We start from the raw sequence: 19,056 nt of genomic DNA, 5'->3' as shown, positions 1-19,056 counted from the left end.
TTGATTTGAAAGAGAGAGATAAGATATATTTACACAGCTGAGCACTCATCCCCAGTAATGCACACGTCAGATACCGGCAGGGAGGTGGGGAAGGATATGGACTTCACTTGGGGTAAAGGGGTCTGGGATTGGCAGTATAATGAAACCAACCTGCCCATCGTCCCAGTGGGGACTGAAAGGAAAGGGACATTACAGTCAATTAGAAGTCAGTTATTGAAGGAAAAGTTGGAGCCCCCCGCAGTTTGTTAGAGGGGGAGGGTACATGGAAGGCCATGACATTGAAGGTCTGGTGATGGATGAATGTAAACCTCAGATACAGAAGCTCGTTGAAGGTAAGTGATGCCTCCCAGGCAGTTCGGGGCCCCACAGGAGGATAGGAGTCCTGGAAGTGGGAGAGGGTGACCAGAGCCTGCAGTTTTCAGTGATGTTGTTGGTAGGGGCACTTAAGAGATAAGCAAGCAAACCTGATGCCCCCCTCCCCTCGGAGCGCACAGGCACCTCATCCCTCCTGCCCAAAGTCTTCTGTAAATTTCTTCACTTTCAGCAGGTCCTCCGAGTTCACGGTGGGCCGGGTGGTAGCCAGAGATCTCAGCATATCAGACTGTGAGGAAACAGAGAGAGTCAGATAAGACATTATACATAAAGTAATACTAGCAGATATACACTGAACGATCTCTGCATTAGGAATACCTACTCAATAACGGGTTGGTCCAGCTTTTCGGGAGAGTACGGCTTTCAGACATCAGGGAACATCCTCCATGGTCAATCTGACCCATGCCCACCGCAGTTAGCATACACGTTGGGTATAAGCGGAACCAGATCTCTCAGCGCTTTGCAGCACATGCTCAATAGGGTTACAGTCCGATAAAAGTTTGGGGACCAAAGCAGTGTGGGGAATTAATGGTCACGTTCCTCTAATCACTCCCTAGTGAGCCAAGCTCAAAGACACAGAGCGTTGTCCTGTTGAAAGATGCCACTGTGGTTGGGGAAAACTTCCTGAAGATATGTATGCTGAAGGTCGGGTAACAGGTCCCAAATAGGTTCACCATTTAAGAGTTGTGGTATGATGACCAGTGGTCCTAGTCCATGACACCGCCACCATCACAGCCTGCTGAATCCCAACAATGCACCCATGAGATACAGTTTCCTGCTGTTTATACCAGATGTGAACCTGGCCATCTGTATGGTTCAGCAGGAAACAGGAATTATCACTTCAGATGACCTAATGCCCTGTGCCAAGGTCCACTGGTTTCTTTCCTGTGCCCATCTAAGACATTGTTGTTAATGATGATGATGATTGATGATGATGTGGGGTCACCATTGTTGGTCTTTGGCTATTGAACCCTAGTCGATGCAAGGTACACTACATGGTCATTCTGGAAACTTCCCCATTGTTGTACTGCAGGGTCAGTTGGTCCACTTTGGCACGTCATTGCTGAGACTCACCTCTACGATCATCCACATGTGACCTGCCACTGTGTGATCTTCTGTCGGATGTCTGTCCATGGTTCAACCAGTCTTGGTAAACCCTTGCTACCGTAGTTAGGAACAGTCAACAAGTGTGACTGTTTCAGAAATCTGGGCACCACACCTCCGTGCACCAACAATCTGCCCACAGTCAAAGTCACTCAGGTCACCACATTTACCCATGACTGCCTTCTGCTACGCAAAGGAGAGGTCAGCACATTATCTGAGAGCAGATTGCGGTGCGGCCATCATCAGCACCGTGTTATTTATCATAAGCGGTCACAAGCCAGCTGTTCCTAATGCAGTGATCGTTCAGTGCAAACATATATATAATGTCCCTCTGAAAACAGAAAGCTGAACTACTGTGAGAACTGTATTGCTTTGCATGTGGTATATTTCCTTACCATGCATACTACAGGCTCCAGCAGCTTATCACTGGCTACGTCCATCCAAGTCATCTCAATAGCCCCGGGGTCTCCCGGAGAACAGGGTGTTAGGAGGTCATCGACTGTGACTCCAGCGTTGGTGCGAGACGGACCTCGTACCTAGGAACAAATACCACTCTATCAGTACTCTCCCCACCAGCGCTGCTGCACACGGACCACTTGCACTGGACTTACCTTCTTGAAGTGTGTGGCTGATTGCACCTTGCGCACGGGCTGCATTAAAGCATCTCTGACGATAATACTAATATCAGCTCCTGAGTATCCGTCGGTTTTGTTGGCCAGCTCGCGGATGTTTACGTCACTCAGACTGTGAGCCGTATTACCTAAGTGCAGCCGGAACATCTGGGCTCGAGCCGCCTCCTCGGGGAGAGGGATGTAGATCCGCTTCTCAAACCTGCAATTCAGGATGTGAGCCATCAGAAGGTCAGTGAGGTAAGTGGCTTTCTTGCATTACTATAACATACAGTTTGTCGCTATTCAGACTACTTTTCATGCCGCAGACAATCTCATCTTTTCTTATGAGATATAACTGTCACCCTGGTTCCTTCTAACAGGCTGGTCCACAGTGAGAAGGAATTGTATGGAGTGGCTGTCCATACAAACTCCGTGGGTTCGTTCACAGGCAATGGTCATATTGCAGTATTGCAAAAATTGCAATATAACTAGGGATGAGCGAGTATACTCGCTAAAGGCAATTGCTCGAGTGAGCATTGCCTTTAGTGAGTACCTTCCCGCTCGAGACTGGAGGTTCGGGTGCCAGAGCAGGGGAGCGGTGAGTAGCAGCAGTCAGAGTCAGCAGGAGGGAGCGGGGGGGGGAGAGAGGGAGAGAGAGATCTCCCCTCCGTTTCTCCCTGCTCTCCCCCGCAGCTCCCTGCCCACCACCGGCACCCGAACCTTCAGCCTCGAGCGGGCAGGTACTCGCTAAAGGCAAAGCTCGCTCGAGCAATTGCCTTTAGCGAGAATACTCGCTCATCTCTAAATATAACCATCATGTGTGACTGTATCCTGTGAGAAATACGGAAAAACCTAAAAGCCCCAATTAGTGAGAAAATCGCTTTAACGATGTGGTCCCTCCCCCATTCAGTTTCAGTTTTCCCTCCCCACTTAAAAAAAAAAATCATGACTCATTAAGGTAGATGTCCGAGCGCTTGTTCTTTGCGGGACGAGTTGCATTTTTCAATGATACTATATAATGTACTGAGAAACTTTGTGAAGTGGGAAAAAAATAAATTCTGCCATCTTTTTGGACTTTTTTATTATTTGGTGGGGGGGGGGGGGGGGGGTCTCGTTTTCACGGCGTATACATTGCAGCAAAAATTACGCGATAACTTAATTCTATGGGTCGGTACGATTACTAGGATACCAACTTTATATGGTATTTTTTTGCTGCACTACTATTTATTTTCCAAAGATATTTAATTTTTTCTCTGCCGACATCTTCTGACAGCCATAACTTTTTTTTATTTTTTGGTCGACCTAATTCTGCCTAGGGCTCGTTTCTGTGGGATGTCCTGTAGTTTCTATTGGTACAATTTCCCAGTACATACGATTTTTTGATCGCTTTTTATGAAATGTTTTTGGAGACTGGGGGGGAGGGGGGAAAAAAAATTAAAAAAATTCTGCATTTTTTTTTTTTTCTTTCCGATGTTTACTATGGGGGGTTAATTATGCATTACTTTGCTAGATCAGACTTTTATGGACGCGGTGATATCAAATATGTTTTTTTTTTAATTTAGTCTTTCTTAATATTAAGTATGGCAAACTTTTTTTTCAAACTTTTATTGCCAATAATTAATACCATTTTTAAATGTAATTAAAAAATTTTTTTTAGTCCCTATAGGGGACATGAACTTGCGATGGTTTGATTGCTCTTGCAGTATGAAGTAATGCAATAGCATTACATTATACCACGATCTGGCAATCTGCAATGACAGCCTTGAGGACTTTCAGAAGGGACCCCTGAACATTTAAATAACGCTGTCAGAATTGGGGGCAAGTCTCGCATGTAAGTCTCGCATCACCCACATTGTATTGAGCGGGATCAACCCCCAAGAGGAATTGCAGAGGGACAATAAACTGTAGTGCAATTCTAGACAGCCTGTATCTAGAATGCAGCACCAACACTCTAAAGTGTGGGGCGGTGGAGGACACACATGCGCTCCTCTACTCCATTTACTTCGATGGGACTGTCAGAGGTAGCCGAGCACTTGAGGTCTGTGATCCCCAGTGGTCCCATTGAAGTGAATGGATGAGGTGCGCACGTGTGTCCTCTGTTGCCCCACATTTTGGAATGAGTTGGGATTGCATTCCAGATGAAGACTGGGAGTGAGACAAAAACATTAATTAAAAGGGATGGTCTGGTATTTTTTAATATAGTTTTGGGACCCTGTGCCCGAAAATGATATATTAGCAATGTACTTACCGTATCAACAAACTGGTCACATGGGCTTCTAATATAATAATGTTGGGGCCTCCTATTGGCTCCAGCGGTGATGTGGGTAAATAACCCCGTGACCATTGCAGCCGAACAGGTACATATTGGGGGGGGGGGGGGGGGGGTGTATTATATATATATATTCCCCCCCCCCCCACTGTCACAAATATTTTTATTAATCAGAGGCATGCATCTCTTAATAAATCCGACGGACTGCTGGTAAAGACTAGGATCTCCATTCTTCAATAAATTTCAACCTATATGCACGTATAAAGCTGGCTAAACCCCCCAACTGGAAAAACAAATGAATATGTTTGCACAGTGACGATCTGATGGCTACAGATGCACAATATTCTGATGTCTCACCTCCTCCGGATGGCAGAGTCCAGCACCCAGGGTATGTTGGTTGCTCCCAGGACCAGGATACCATCATTGTTATTCCCAACACCTGAAGAACAAAAACACGTCGTCATGTAATGTAGCACCCAGTGTATCCTGGTCATCAAGAGAATGCCAGGAAGGACGACGGCGGCAGCGGCATGCAATAGCCTTCTAACAGAGGGCCTGGCAAACTGATAACAGCCGAACAGGCCTGCTGTATATAGGGGCAGGTGGTGCAACCAATAAATCTAAAGCAGAACCTATCCGTGGATTATAAGATTGCCCATACCCTGACCCTCATTACATATGGTGATAATATGGCTCCTTGTCATCACACATATCTGCAAGATCCGGTACCCACTCCTTATAGCTTTACTGAGCTGAATCATCACCACCAAAGGGATTTACAGTGATTTAAATTAAGGCCCATTTACATGCAAAGAATCTTTCAAACGATTGAAAGATTGACAGTTTTAGCAATCATTTGGCATAAGTGTTAATGGACACGAATGTCCATTAGCACTTTATCATCTTCATTTGTGTGTAAAAGGCCCTCCAGGAGCTGTTTGCAGAGCAGAGCATGTGGGCTGAGCTCTGCACACAGCTCCATTGTCTTTGCATGGGCTGTCAAGCTGAATACAATGTAACCTATCTCAGACTCCCATGGAGAAAACAGTGTGTGGTCCCAGTTATCTCTCTGGCTGAGCAATGTATTTTAAGCTCACCTTAAAATCATCATTCAGCCAAAAGGTGAACGATGGCAGTGTTTACATGCAGCAATAATCGCTCACTTACGGTCGTTTGACCGAATCGTGAGCGATAATCATTGCGTGTAAATGGGCCTTTAGGTTCAGTAGAACAGTGGGGGTCCAGGTGTTACAAATTTTCTATGGATGCAAAAATGCAAGCATATTATGGACATCTGAAATCAAATTCATTAAGATGGGGTGGTTCCTGGTGGGTGGGTTGGGAGTGTCTAAGTAAAGGTGGTTGTCCAGGATTTGAGCAACACGGCTACTTTCTTCCAAAACCAGTGCCACTCCTATCCACTGTGTCTGGTATTGCAGCTCAGCTCCATTGAAGTAAATACTGCACTGATCTGCAATATCATACACAACCTGTGAATAGGGGTGGAGCGGTTTTTGGAAGAAAGCTGGAATGCTTATCTGATCCTAGATAGTCAATGTGTGAAGTGCAAAGAGTAAAGGTGCTTTTAGAAGGAACTGCGATCAAAAGAGCGAAAGTGAACGTTAATCGTTTAGTAAACATGGGCCAACGACCGAAGGATAACGTTTGTTTTTCGCTCAGCATTTATTTAATACAGGCATAAAAATCATTGTTGGCTTGTTCACTTATTGTTCGGTTTAATCCCTTAAGCACTAAGTGCAGAAAAACATACGTCGCTTGGTCCTGAATATGAGGCTGCATCTGTACGGGCTACAAAACAGCTCTCATGTGAAAGAACCCATTAAAAACCAAGGGCTTTACGTACATGCCTTTTGTAGCGAGATTTTATAACACAAGTGAAAGAGGCCATAATCCCTGCCAATAGTAGAAGTACGGTGCGGAATTAAAGCCTCAGATCCTGCAATCAAGCAGGAGCAGGTCAGGTACTCGGCTGTTAGTGACAGCTGAGAAACAGAAGAAGAAGGGGGAAGCGTTTTTTTAACCGCTTCTGCCTTCTCCTTTCACTCAATAAGCGCTATGTATTAAAAAGTGAAAGTGAATGTATTACTTACACTATGTGACCGCCGGGTGCCCTCTGTTACAGTACAGCTGCAGGGTCCTACAGATGCTGATCAGCCCCTGTCACTTTAGGGGGATATTTTCCCCTGTAACTGGGGCTCCGATGGATGCGGCTCTTATGGATGCCCCAGCTACACGGGAAAAGTGTGATATAAATTAAATTTAAAAAAAAAATACAATGTGAATGACCCCCAGAGGTCATATATGACATCATAGGGGACATAGATGGTAGAAAAGTTACAAAAATAAGTTTAAAAAAAATTACAGAACAAAATAAAAATATATACATAAAAGAAAGAAAATAACCCAACCAAAACAGTCGCCGTATGCGCCCTTTAATCCACTACTATACATATATCAAAATGGCTAAAACAAAATGAAGAACCCATTCCCAGTGTATATATATGTTAAAATAAAGTAATTTAAAAAGAAAAAAAACACTAAATGAAAAGAAAACAAAAAAAACCCCAAAAAATAAATAAATCAGTGAAAAAAAAAATAAAAAAAAATAGTCCTTTGTGTCATGGAAAAAATCTACAAGAAGTGTCTGGTCCTTTAGAGGTTAACCAGCACTCATTCATTTCTTCTTATTCACTTATACAGCGAATGTGAAAGCCTGAACCATTTCTCGGCGGTGACGTCACTCACTCATTTGCACGATAAATCGGCTCACCTAAAAGGACCCTAAGGATGTTTTTATATGGAATGCCTGTCAGGCACTTAAGATCTGACAGCCATCCCAACTCCTATCGCTCCTGTGCTTTCACCCTGCAAGCTTCTGTGGATGCTGGATGATATTTATAGGGTCGGCCGCTTACCTTGCATCTGCACCAGGAATTCTGTCTTGATTCTCCGAGCAGCTTCACTTTCATTTTCATTCCGAGAGCCGCAAAGGGAGTCAACCTCATCAATGAATATAATAGAAGGCTTGTGCTGCCTCGCCAACTCAAAGAGATTTTTCACTAGCCTGTAAGACATCGAACACAAATGCCATGATGTCTGCCTCGAAGGCCTGCATGTATCTGTATTACCCAGACTACTCACTTCTCACTCTCTCCCAACCACTTGGACATCAGGTCCGAGGATGACACGGAGAAGAAGGTGGAGTTATTGGCTTCAGTAGCTACAGCTTTGGCCAAGTAGGATTTTCCTGTTCCTGGAGGTCCAAAAAGCAAGATGCCGCGCCAGGGGGTACGTTTTCCTGGAAGGAAAAAAAAAAGCGAAAACACAGAAGTCATACGGTGCATATAGAGGAAGACAGGGGATTACACTGTAATCACGAGTAGGTAAAGAACTCGGTGCTCTTAGCACTTAAAGTGACCCTCTAATCACGATCTAAAATTCTGCCCAGGAATCTGAGGGGTGTTATATTACCCATCATTGGTCTGTGAGGTCTCACAGATCTGCTGATTATGAGCCCCATTTTCACTCATCCAAGATGGCTGCCACTTTTTTTGATGACCTAATCCACACTGTGCATCAGTAGTAGGTTGTCAGAGTACCAACATACTACACCTGCCCTCTGACTAATCAGCGCTGCTCACTTTATTAGCGCTGGCCAATCACAGAGCAGCGCAAAATATGTGAGCAACTACACCAAAGTAAAAGTAGACATCACACCATGAACCCCAACCCCATATAGTGAACAATAAAAAGTAATACAAGGGAGTGAAAAGACGACCCAACATATGTAGTTACACACTAGTGAGGGCTGCACTACATCTAATATACATCTACAGCCACAGAAGCCATTGGGAATGGTCTGCTGTATTGCTTGATGTCACCAGCCCCTTGTCCACGAGGGCCAACATGGATAAAAGCACAAATAAAGTGCTGTTTATGCTGAAGATATAAGACTAACCTGTGAAGAGATGGGGAAACTTAATAGGTAAAATGACGGCTTCTTTCAAAGCTTCCTTCGCTCCTTCCAGGCCGGCCACGTCATTCCACCGCACATTTGGCTTCTCCATTACGATGGCACCTGCAAATATTGGGGTGGGGGGGAGAAGCCGTAATGAGATAAAGACAAAAGTCAGTCCAAGGCTGCAGGGAAATGGTGAGACTTAGAATGGACTCTGCAAGGGATGCTGTACATCCCCTACTGTGCGAGTCAAAGCATGTGACTATATACACTCCCTGCTGCTAATAGCCATAAAACCTCACGCTTCCACCATATTGCTCTATGGTATCATGTGTTAACCCTAAAACATCCCTTCCTCTCCATACTACCCTTGTCTATCATGTCTCCGCTGTTCTCAGTCCGATTCCCTCTAACCCCTTCATGATACATCCCCATACCTTCAGGTCTTCTGCCCGTTTTCATCTTTTCCCTCTACAAAGGTGGTATGCCCCTTGTATCAGTGCCATCTCCACTCTTTTACCTCCCCCCCCCATTCAGATTTCCCCCATATCCTGGAGGACTTTCTTTACCCCACAGGTCGTACCCATTAGTTGTTCCTGTAGTTTCTTCTTTTCGGGATTTTCCCCTTCACTGTCGCTGTCACTTCTGTGGAAAGACAAAAAAACAACATGGATGATCCGCCTGGAGGTCAGGTATATAATACACGATCTTCTAAAACAGTGGAGGTCTATTACATTATAAAACCTCAGGTGAAATCTTGGACCCCACCGAGGGCCTCACAATACATTCAATGTCCTGCAGGTGCAGCAGAGGTGACCAAACACTCAGTTGTAGTCAGTGGGGATAACAACCAGCAAGCGGAGCTTCCACCCATCTCTCCACTGCAGATGGGGGCTTCCTAAACCTTGCTGTAAAAATGTAACTTTTTGAGTCAGGTGCAAGGAAGGCTGAAGATAATGGGGTACATTAGGTCTTCTTTCATTTGCCTTCCGCTATTTTATAGTGAGGTTCCCATAAGATAGACGTCTTGTTCTTAAGAGGGACACATTTAATGTACCGTCAGAGGCGGAAGAGGTCTCAACTACCTGCACTGAGCAGAGTGGGCATCACATGCTGGGACATGTAGTTCCACAACTAGACCAACAGCCCTTGTGAGGTGAAGGAACATTTCCACAACAGAAGGGTTAAAAAATTCACTTGTGATAGAGGATTCTAGGAGAGGGGCGCCCTATGAGACCCCGTGCAGTATGTAGAGAACAGCTCACCCTTTCTCATTCTGGGACTCTTTCACCGGCTTTTTGCCTTGCTTGTCCTTCGTCTTCAGATAATCCTTAAGCTTCTCGGCTCTGTCCAGGTACTGCATACACTTGGCTCGGATGCTCTCCTTGGCCTTGTCACTGTGAGCTTCATCTGTAGGCAAAGATAAAGATCACACACATTCCACTATAATATATATTATATATACACACACATACACAGAATGAAAAAAAGACACATGTCCATCCAGTTTAGCCTATTACACCCCCCCCCCCCCTCCATAATTGATCCAGAGGGAAAACAAAAAAGCCCCCAATGAGGTAGAAGCCAATTTCCCCCATTTGAGGGGAAAAAATCCTTCCTGATTTCAATCTGGTAGTCGGAATAATCCTGGGATTACCGACCCTTCTGAAGTAATCAGTCATATAACATTGTATCTCTCAGGTAAGGTGTCCAGGTCCTTCTTGTACTCTTGTATCGAGTTCGCCATCACCACATCTTCCAGCAGAGAGTTCTATGGTCTCACTGAGTTCTATGGCCCCCACCGATCACACGTTTATCACCTATCCTGTGGATCTGATGATACAACTCCTTCATATGACTGACCAAGGGTCATGGATGCGCCATTGCTGCCACAGAGCTGCCCATATCTCCATCCCTGCAGTACCTCCACATCATGCCCACAGACTTACACTTGATGGCGTGCAGGAAATACTCCACCGCATGCTGGTATAACCTCAGAGCCTCTTCATAGTTCTTGTTCTTGTCCTCCTCTGTGGCTTTGGTCACCAAATCAATGGCTTTCTGGAAGGAGGAAGAAAAGTTCTGATCAATAAACATTTTACATGAAAGACAAGGCGAGTGTCCTCCGTGCAGGAGACCGGCGGCGTAGTCAGACGGCCGAGCGCAAGATTATAGAGCGCAACCTGCATTGGCCAGCACATAGACACGTGTGTGTTGTCCGATACCAAGGGCAGTGGGCACTATACGTCTGTTAATTGGAACAGAACAGGACTGGGTACAATGGCGCCATGTGCTGTCCGGGAAATACACGGAAGGGGAAAAAAAAATCGTCTCTAAATGCAGAAATCACTGGAGAAGATTCCAAAAGCTTCAAACAGGAAGCGAGCCTAAGAGAAATGGCGCAACAGGGATAAAGTTAGAGATCTATATATTACATAGCGGTCTATCCTATTCCCTTCGTATATATGAACGTTCTGCTTGCCTGAGCACGCACATGTCCTTGAGACAGACAGGAGAAAGCTGCTGATTAACACCTTCTCTACCTTCAAGAGGTTCTCCAGGGTGAATACCATACTCAGGATAGGTCATCAATAGTTGATCGGCTGGGGTCCGTCGTTCGGGACCCCGACTGATCAGCTGAGCAGGCGCATATTGTCAGAAGCCTCCATGCCGACCTCTGTGTAGTGGCCAGCGCTTGTAACTGCAGACACAGCTTGCATTGATTTCAATGAGACCCCAGCCTGCAGTTACACACACCGGCCACTACACAGAGGTTGGCGAGGAGACGTCCGCTGCTCCAGCTCTGACCTCTTGTGCATTTGCAGCACTGACAGCATGCGCCTCGCTCAGCTGATCGGTCGGGGTCTCGAGTAACAGACCCCAACCGATCAACTATTGATGACCTATCCTAAAGATAGGTCATCAATAGTATTTCCCCCTGGAGAACCCCTCTAAGACCGGTCTCACACGAACGGATATCCATTGTGGAATCCGCGGTCGGCGTCCGCAGCAAATGGCATGCAATGGTATGTAAAATCGCTTTTGTCTTCACACTCGTGGAAACAAATTGCATATTTCGCGAGTGGGGGGGGGGGGGGTCATCCGCAGTACAGAAAGAGAAGGTACGTGGGGTCCCGCTGCTGCGGGAACCCATATGCGGAATCTGGATCGTTCGTGTGAGCCTTGCCTAAGAAGAAAATGAGATCCAACATGTCAGAACCTTCTCCCTCCCCCCCCCCCCCCCCCCATCTGCCATTGGGTAGATTCGGGATACCCCTATACATAATAGGTCATCCTGTATAAAAGGGTCCCAAAAGTCCTTTTACACGGAAGGATTGTCGAACGCTTCCGCGCACAACAGTCATCCCAAAGATTATCGCTCCTGTGCTTTTACATCTATTATCTAGTTGTATTACAGGCCTGCGGCCCCCGACGTCAGGGGCTCCAACGCAGCGGTCGCACGTGTTCCTGCACCGCCAACATGGAGACATCACTTTATCGCATTGGCGTGTCACATGATAAAACAATGGAGGTCCGCGAGTCGCCGTGCGCCCAGCCTGCGTTCATCACAATATAGCATGTGACTCCTGAGTCACCGCTGATATATTTAGCGAGGCCATGCGATCACATGACGGCGCTTTAACTAGAGGTTTAACCGGATCACTACGAGGACAGACGCAACAGGAAAAGCAGGAATTCAAGGAAGTAAACGGCATCAGCGCTGCCCGACACCTGAGGAAGATCTCGTCTCGCCGGCAGGGATGTCTAGTGCCGCTAATAGATAATAACCGTATAATAGACTGAACGATTATCGCTGCCTTTTGCTCGTCTGGTCGATAATCATTTTGCCTAATAGCGCCCTCAGGGTACGTCCACACGTGGCGGAAAATAGTGCGGATTTCGATATGGTTTTTGATGCGGATAAGCAGAAGATGTCTCCCCCTGAAAATGGTGAAATCTGCTGCAGATCTGCATCAAAATGTGAACCAAAATCTGAACCAATGGCGCAGATTTTGATGTCTTTTTTGTCGCACTCTTGATGTAGGTTTTAGTGCGGATTTTTGACTATGTGTGACTGTACCCTAAGGCTGGGGATCCCACGGGTCGTATTCTCAGCGGAAATCTTGCGGCAGCGAAAAAACGTCAGATTTCCGCCGGGAAAGCGAAGCTTTAAAACCCGTGGCACTTAGCCGCAGGTTTTGGAGCATGTTTTTCTGTTGCGGCTGGCGCTTATTTAGAGGAGAGCACCGGACGCAGAAGAAAAAAAGATTGGACATGTTGCGTCCCGGAACTCCGCACGGCAGCATCGGCTTCTGCCACGACGGATTCGCTGCGACGTGTGGACGAGATTTTTGACAAATCTTATCCACATGGCTGGCCAATGCCGGGATTAGCGCCGCAGGCCGATTTGCCGCAGCGAAATTTCGCGGCAAATCCTGCTTGCGTGACCCCAGGCTAAGGGTGTGTTTATACGTCGCCATCTGCTGCAGATTTCACTCCTTCAACTTGAATGAAATTGGAAGGGTGAAATGTGCTGCAGATCCGCAGCAAGTCAATGACGTGTAAACGCACCTCAAAGAGGTAATCTGTTAATGTCAAGGACCCGCCAGCACTGTATGATCAGTGGGGGTCATACGTCAGGGACCTCCTCCGATCCTGAGAATGGAGGGGCAGCGGCGTTAAGTTGTTTTTTTCCTGCACAGCAACAACCCGACTACCACCAAGCAAGAGACTGCAGCCGGTGCTGAGCAAGTGAATGACGTAGTGCAGCAACCATCTGGTAGTCGGGTGGCCCGTCCCTAGAATCGTAGGTAGGTGAACACTGGTGACAGCCCCTCCTATCCATCCTACTGACAACCAGCGGCTCTTCTGATGTTATGTGCCACATATCACCCACTCATCTGCTCGCCGCTAGCATATAGAACTAGCCACCCCCCCCCAATACAAGGGGTAGATAGGAGGGATATGACTGCAGGATCAGACCACACAGGGATTGTTTATAGCCCGCAAGCCTTGGAGACACATAGCTCTGCAGAGGAGCTGTGTACACACAGTGACAGCAGGATGTTCATTACCTAGAATCACACGATTATATTGGTGTAGAGTTTAGAGTTGTGGGGAGGGGGGATTTTAGTTTTTTGTGGCCCTTTTTTGGGTGCAGATGCCCGATAGGTCGTACTAGCAACGATTTCTCCTGTGCCTTTACACAAGGATGCTTATCGCTCCGTGAAGAGAGGCGAAGTGAACCGGGCATACAGAAAGTGAATGATAAACGATAGGCTCATTCGCCGTTCAGTCGGTGCTTGCAGCGCGTTTTCTTCCGGTAAAAGCCGGGCAGCTGGACAGAAACCGAACGGACCCCATTATAGTTAGAGGGGTCCATTTGGTGCTTTTAGGCCACGGGGATTCCCCTTTTCTACTTCTTGAATGGAGCTGGAAAATGGCACCCGGAGCGCAAGTGTGAAATCCCCCGTATCCTATGAAGGTCCTACAATCCCCTTTCAGACTACTTGCACGATTATTTTCACTGCGCTGGAACAATGAACGCCGGTATAAGATGGGCTTACGTTAGACAACGGCTCAGGACAGAACGACGCCATCACCCGCTCGTTCGCTTAGACAGCAGATCATCGTTGAGAAGCGTTCAGCGTTCCTATTACTACATGAGACACTGAACGGCGAGGATCTAAAGGCAACGATAAGCGAACGAGCCGATGATTATTTTTATTTTATGCCGGCTGAATATAAACAATTAACAAGAAGCGCGCAATTCTCGTTCATCGTTCAGCCGTTGGCTCGTGTTTGAGGGTACACGGCACTATCAGGTTCCGTAGGCCGGGGCGACACGAGGATGGGTCACAGAACTGCAGCACGAAGACACATCCATACGTAGAAGGAATAAACGGATCTCCGCTGAGCGACGTTCTCCCCCCCTACACTCCGGGACCATCTTACGACCGCAGGACGGTCAAGGCCCATTTACACGTGACGACTATCACTCAAAAAAAGACGAAAATGAGCGATAATCGTTACATGTAAACGCGGGCAAAGGGCAGTTTTCGATTGAATGATGATTTTAAGGTGAACCTAAAATCCATCGTTCAGTCACTGGAGATAGAGTATCTCTTAACAGACCGCATGCGGCTATCTCCACAGGAGGCGGCAGATAACGTTGTAATCTGCTGTCAGCTGCCAGCAGAATAATGCAGCCCCGTGCACAGCTGGGCTCTGCCAACAGCTTCTGGAGGCCCTTTTACGTGCAAATGAAGATGCTAAAGTGTTAATTAACACTTCATGCAAATAGATCGCAAAATCTTTCCATCTTTCAGTCGTTTAAAAGTCTTTGCATGTAAATGGGCCTTAACAGGAATCTGGACAGGTAATCCATCACGCAAACGTCTTGCTGAACTTTCCTGCTCTAAAGGCCCATTTAGACAACGATTATCGCTCAAAATTCGCTCAAAAGCCGTCTTTTGAGTGATAATCGTTGTGTCTAACTGCACTGACTGCAGTTTTCGTTAAGTCGTCGCTGATCATTCTCCTTCAGCGTGCTGAAAGACAACGATCATCCTTATCAGGAGTTCACAGCGGGAAACAGCTGATACTATTGTTTCAGCTGTATCCCGCACCCTGAAGACAGGCGGGGTATGAAGAACACAGCTGTCCAGCTGTGTTCTTCATCCCCCGCTAGGAGCGCTTGGCTGTATAACAGCCGGTCGCTCTGAGCAGGGAACAGCTAGATGCAGAAGACAAGCGGCCCCGTCTGTGTCTAAATGGGCCTTAATATAAGTAAATCCTAAGTAATCTTAACCCCGTGTTGTGCCGTCCCTCTGTTAGTCCTCCTGAACAATTGTGACCACAGTGACTGCTGGGTGTCATATCCTCCTGGCACGCCTTGCGCCCAAAATGCACTTACACCCATGTATTTTACCTGCGCGAATACACCATGTGCTGGCGGACACAAAATATATACACATAATATTGATTTTGTGCATATATGCGCAGCGAATATGCAGGTTTTCTGCACGGCGTGAACGAAACCCATTGGAATCAACGGATTCTATTCTCTGCTCAAATACGCTTATGTGAACGAGCCTTAAAGAAGCAGTGTAGCCTTACTTCTACTGCAGCAGAAGGTGTGTGTCGGGGGGCCGGGATATGACATCAATCAGGGGGAGACGTGCGACACAACCTGCATGAGGTCAGTCCAGTGGGCGGAGCCATCAGGGATTGACAGCTGTGTACATAGAGATAGCTCCGCCCACTGGACTGTTCAGCTCAGAACATGCAGAGATATAAATGAATATGACACAAGTTATATAGATTATGGCGAAAGATTCCGCATATCAGTCCGCTCGGCTCCGCCTACTTTGGACGGCGTGCGTCAGCTGACAGATTCCCTTTAATCCTGGAGGCACACGCGGTGTGATAGACGTGTTTCTGTTCCTTCCACCACATCTTGCCCGGCTCATTTTCCGTCATTACTTTGCACCACTAATATATCTGACGGATTTACGAATTGAAGCCCCGCCCCCTTTTCCTGAGCACCGGAAGACTTTCTCACAAGGCGCAAAAAAGTCTCTACAGCGCCATTTACATTAGGATTGTCATGTACCTTTAATGTATTGCGGATGACTACGGCGGCTCACAAGCGGTCATGGTCTTTTTTGTTTGTATTTCCCGCAGCCCATACACAACGGGGGCCGTCTGCACAGATTCCGCGGCAAATTAAAGAACGCTGCTACTTTTCTTCCACTTGCGGAATTTGCAATTCTGGAGCGGTAAGGAAAAACTCGAAAACGCATGCTTTTCAATGCCCGTTTCTTACCGCGAGAAGTCCACGCAGACGCCGATCACGGAATCCATGATCCAAATGGGACCGGCCTAGGGCAGCTGATAAAAAAAAAACGTATAGAAACGCAGCTTGCGATCCCCACTGACCAGAATTTGCGGTCCGCGCCACATTTCTCTATATCACCCAAAAAAAAAAAAACGGACACAAACGTAAGATAAATTAAAACACTGTCAAAACTTCGCACTTCTGAACTAACTTCCACCAATGACAGCGATACGTTCTAACACTTTTTTCGGACTACAAGGTTTGCGCTAAACACGTTACGTTCCGCACGCGGCCGATACGCCAGACTTTTGGCGCACTTCGTGCCACATTTAAAATAGCGCATCTGTCTTCAGTGTCATCCGTGCCGGAAGCTTCTCTCCAGCGCCGAAACATCGGAGACGCTCAGCGCACGGTGGCGATTTTGAGGCCCTTACAACCTAAGACGGCCGGCGCTCGCTGCGTTATCAACGCCGCCAAATTGATTGAGGAGCCTGAAGGGTTAACGACCTGCGGCGGACGTTCTACCACGACGCATCCCAGTGCCGCGCTATTTTACTGCCCTAGATAATCTGGGTGAACGAAAATTCACACGGACGGACGCAATTCCGGTTAGCGGAAAACGAACAGATTTGACTGCGTGCGAAATGCGCAATTCACACTACATACGAGCGGCGGAAACGCTCGCGACTTCATAACTTCATTTCTGCGGCACGGATGATGCGCTGTGCGGTGCGTACATTGGCGCGGAAAAATGGTGGTATCCACGATCTTCCACGATTCGCAATTACTTTCCGCGGTTTATCGCAGGTCATTATACAGATCACACTGAGGAGGCTGGGAAAGCTGGGTGACAACTAACAACCTCCAGCACCCCCACCCAGCTCTCCCGGGTCCCTGATAGCGAACAGACCCGCCTGCTATAGAGCTGTGCCCACCAGGAGGCGGGACAGCGGGGTGACAGGACGCACAGGCATGCCACCCAGCTTTCCCAGGACACTGAGCTCCCGCTGTTCTGTCCGCGCCCCCTGCTGGTGACATAGAGCAGCCCGTCTAGATATAACGTCTCCCTCCCCCTGCCCCGGTCCCCGCCGGCACCTGCAGAGTTGACGTTGTCATCTCATCTCCCGGTCCCGGTGTCTCGGGAGTTCCTCTGGATTCCGGGCCGTCACTTCGCCGGAACCGGAAGTGACGTATGACGAAACCTTAACACACTCCGTACGAAACCGGAAGCAACTGTCCAGGTCATGTGAGACGTTGCGAAAACGCTGCGGCCGTTGTCATGGTAACCATAACGCTCTGTCATTGCTAAAACTACATTTCCCAGCATTCTTTTCGAATGAGAATGTACAATTTGGAATTCTGGGAGCTTCTCTGGTGGGGACTAGTGTAACATCTAGGGGGAGAGAAAACAGAAAACAGGAAAACTCTGTGGGAAACTGCAAACTGTCCCATAAAATGTGTAATAAACGTAGTATGCCCCAAACAAGAACATGCTGGGAGTTGTAGTTCGGCAGCCGCTGTCTGGCCACAGGAGTAGGGATTAGGTCATATAGTTGGCTCAGGATTAGGCCAGTTATAGAAGAGCGTATTGTACACATCCGTAATACGGACACGCTGTGACATTATTGTACGCCTTCAGTACGTGAAAAGCATTTCATCTCATTTAACTTTCTTTGGTTTTAATTTCTACTGGGCAAATACTGATCCGTAATTACCCAATAGAAAAGAATACCAATATGGAGGCAAATACGGAAAAAATGAGTTCATGCGGCGCTTTTAAAAATAGCTGTGAGAAATCCGGCTGTGTGAATAGATACATAGATGTATATTAGCCCCGTATTACGGTGTGAAAGTATTAAGGGTATTGTTCCACTGGTCATTCATGGGTTAATGCAACTTTATGGACCGCCGCACAAGTGCGTGTTTGTACGCATTATGCGCGCAGGCATGTTAGAGAATAGAACCCATTGATTTCAATAAGTTCGTTCGCTTTTCCTTTTTTGAAGCAAGCAAAAAAAAAACAAAACAGCATGCTCTACTTTTGTACACATTTGCGCACCAAAGGTACCCATAGAAGTCTATGGGATGCGCAAAAGACTGTGCAATTCCGCTGGAAATACCACTAAATAGCTACTTAAATCAGGGCTTGGTTGTGTCTCGTGCTCAAAAAAATCATGTCCTGTGAGCGCAAAAAGTACAGTAAAATACGCCGATATGGATGCAAAAAAAGACTAGCTCGTAGCACAAATATGTCACGCTTAGTCGTGCACAAAAACGCATACGCCCGTGTGAAGTTGCCCTTAAACTTCATGCACATGAGCCCAAAACTAGCGCACTTTTTATGCATTGCAATATGCACAAAACGCACGCGAATGCGAACTCCGTTCTTTCGAATAGAGTCACACATATGAGCGAGGTTTTCCATCACAGTGATGCTGTGAGGTTAAAAAAAAAAAGTAATTTCGTTTTTTCGTGTTCCTCAGAACGCCTCGCCCGTTGTTTTGAATGGGACCTTAAAGACATCGCAGGCCGTGTGATGTGCGAGTGCGATGTTCCACATTACGATCTGCGATCGCTGAGAGCATCAGGATTTCACAAGAGCGATGCGAGGCGTCTTTGTATGAAAACCGCCTGGCATCCTCGGGTAAACCGCACGGTGACAAGCGCAACATCGGGTCAAGGAACGCGCCTGTGTGAATGTAGCCTCTTTAAAGCAGACCTGCCTGAGGAATCCTTGGTAGCGGGGGAGGGGAGGGGGGTTGGACGCTCCCGTGAGACCATATTTAGTCATTGTATCCGCATTCTTTGACTCTTATCAGTGACAGTGATGGAAGCCGCTCGTCACATAATTGGCGTTCGACTTTTGTCTCTTTTTCCTTCA

At 47.0% G+C, this 19,056-nt stretch overlaps 1 protein-coding gene across 1 annotated transcript; it reads right to left on the bottom strand.

The window, feature by feature from the left end:
* On the bottom strand, positions 1–17,394 carry VPS4A (vacuolar protein sorting 4 homolog A). The gene is made up of 11 exons (XM_066584086.1): positions 17,271–17,394; positions 10,285–10,396; positions 9,601–9,745; positions 8,919–8,980; positions 8,336–8,455; positions 7,519–7,675; positions 7,293–7,441; positions 4,714–4,795; positions 2,088–2,307; positions 1,872–2,012; positions 1–601 (listed from the first exon to the last, which is right to left on the bottom strand). Exons 1-11 carry the CDS (start codon positions 17,289–17,291, stop codon positions 500–502), a joined length of 1,311 nt encoding a protein of 436 aa, XP_066440183.1. The 5' UTR covers positions 17,292–17,394; the 3' UTR covers positions 1–499.
* Between the last annotated feature and the right edge of the window lie 1,662 nt (positions 17,395–19,056).

The sequence above is a fragment of the Eleutherodactylus coqui genome, chromosome 11 (assembly GCF_035609145.1).
Source record: "Eleutherodactylus coqui strain aEleCoq1 chromosome 11, aEleCoq1.hap1, whole genome shotgun sequence".
NCBI lineage: Eukaryota > Metazoa > Chordata > Amphibia > Anura > Eleutherodactylidae > Eleutherodactylus > Eleutherodactylus coqui.
The sequence above is the reverse complement of the archived record's forward strand: the minus strand, read 5'-3'. Positions and strand labels throughout refer to the sequence as shown.

Bases quoted from the DNA above. Each gene is read 5' to 3' on its own strand.
- VPS4A (XM_066584086.1), bottom strand. From the start codon at position 17,291: ATGACAACGTCAACTCTGCAG. The intron at 9,746-10,284 runs GTAAGTCTGTGG...CTTTGCCTACAG, and splicing joins TTTCCTGCACGCCATCAAGT to ATGAAGCTCACAGTGACAAG. The intron at 4,796-7,292 runs GTAAGCGGCCGA...TTTGTTCTTCAG, and splicing joins ATTCCTGGTGCAGATGCAAG to GTGTTGGGAATAACAATGAT.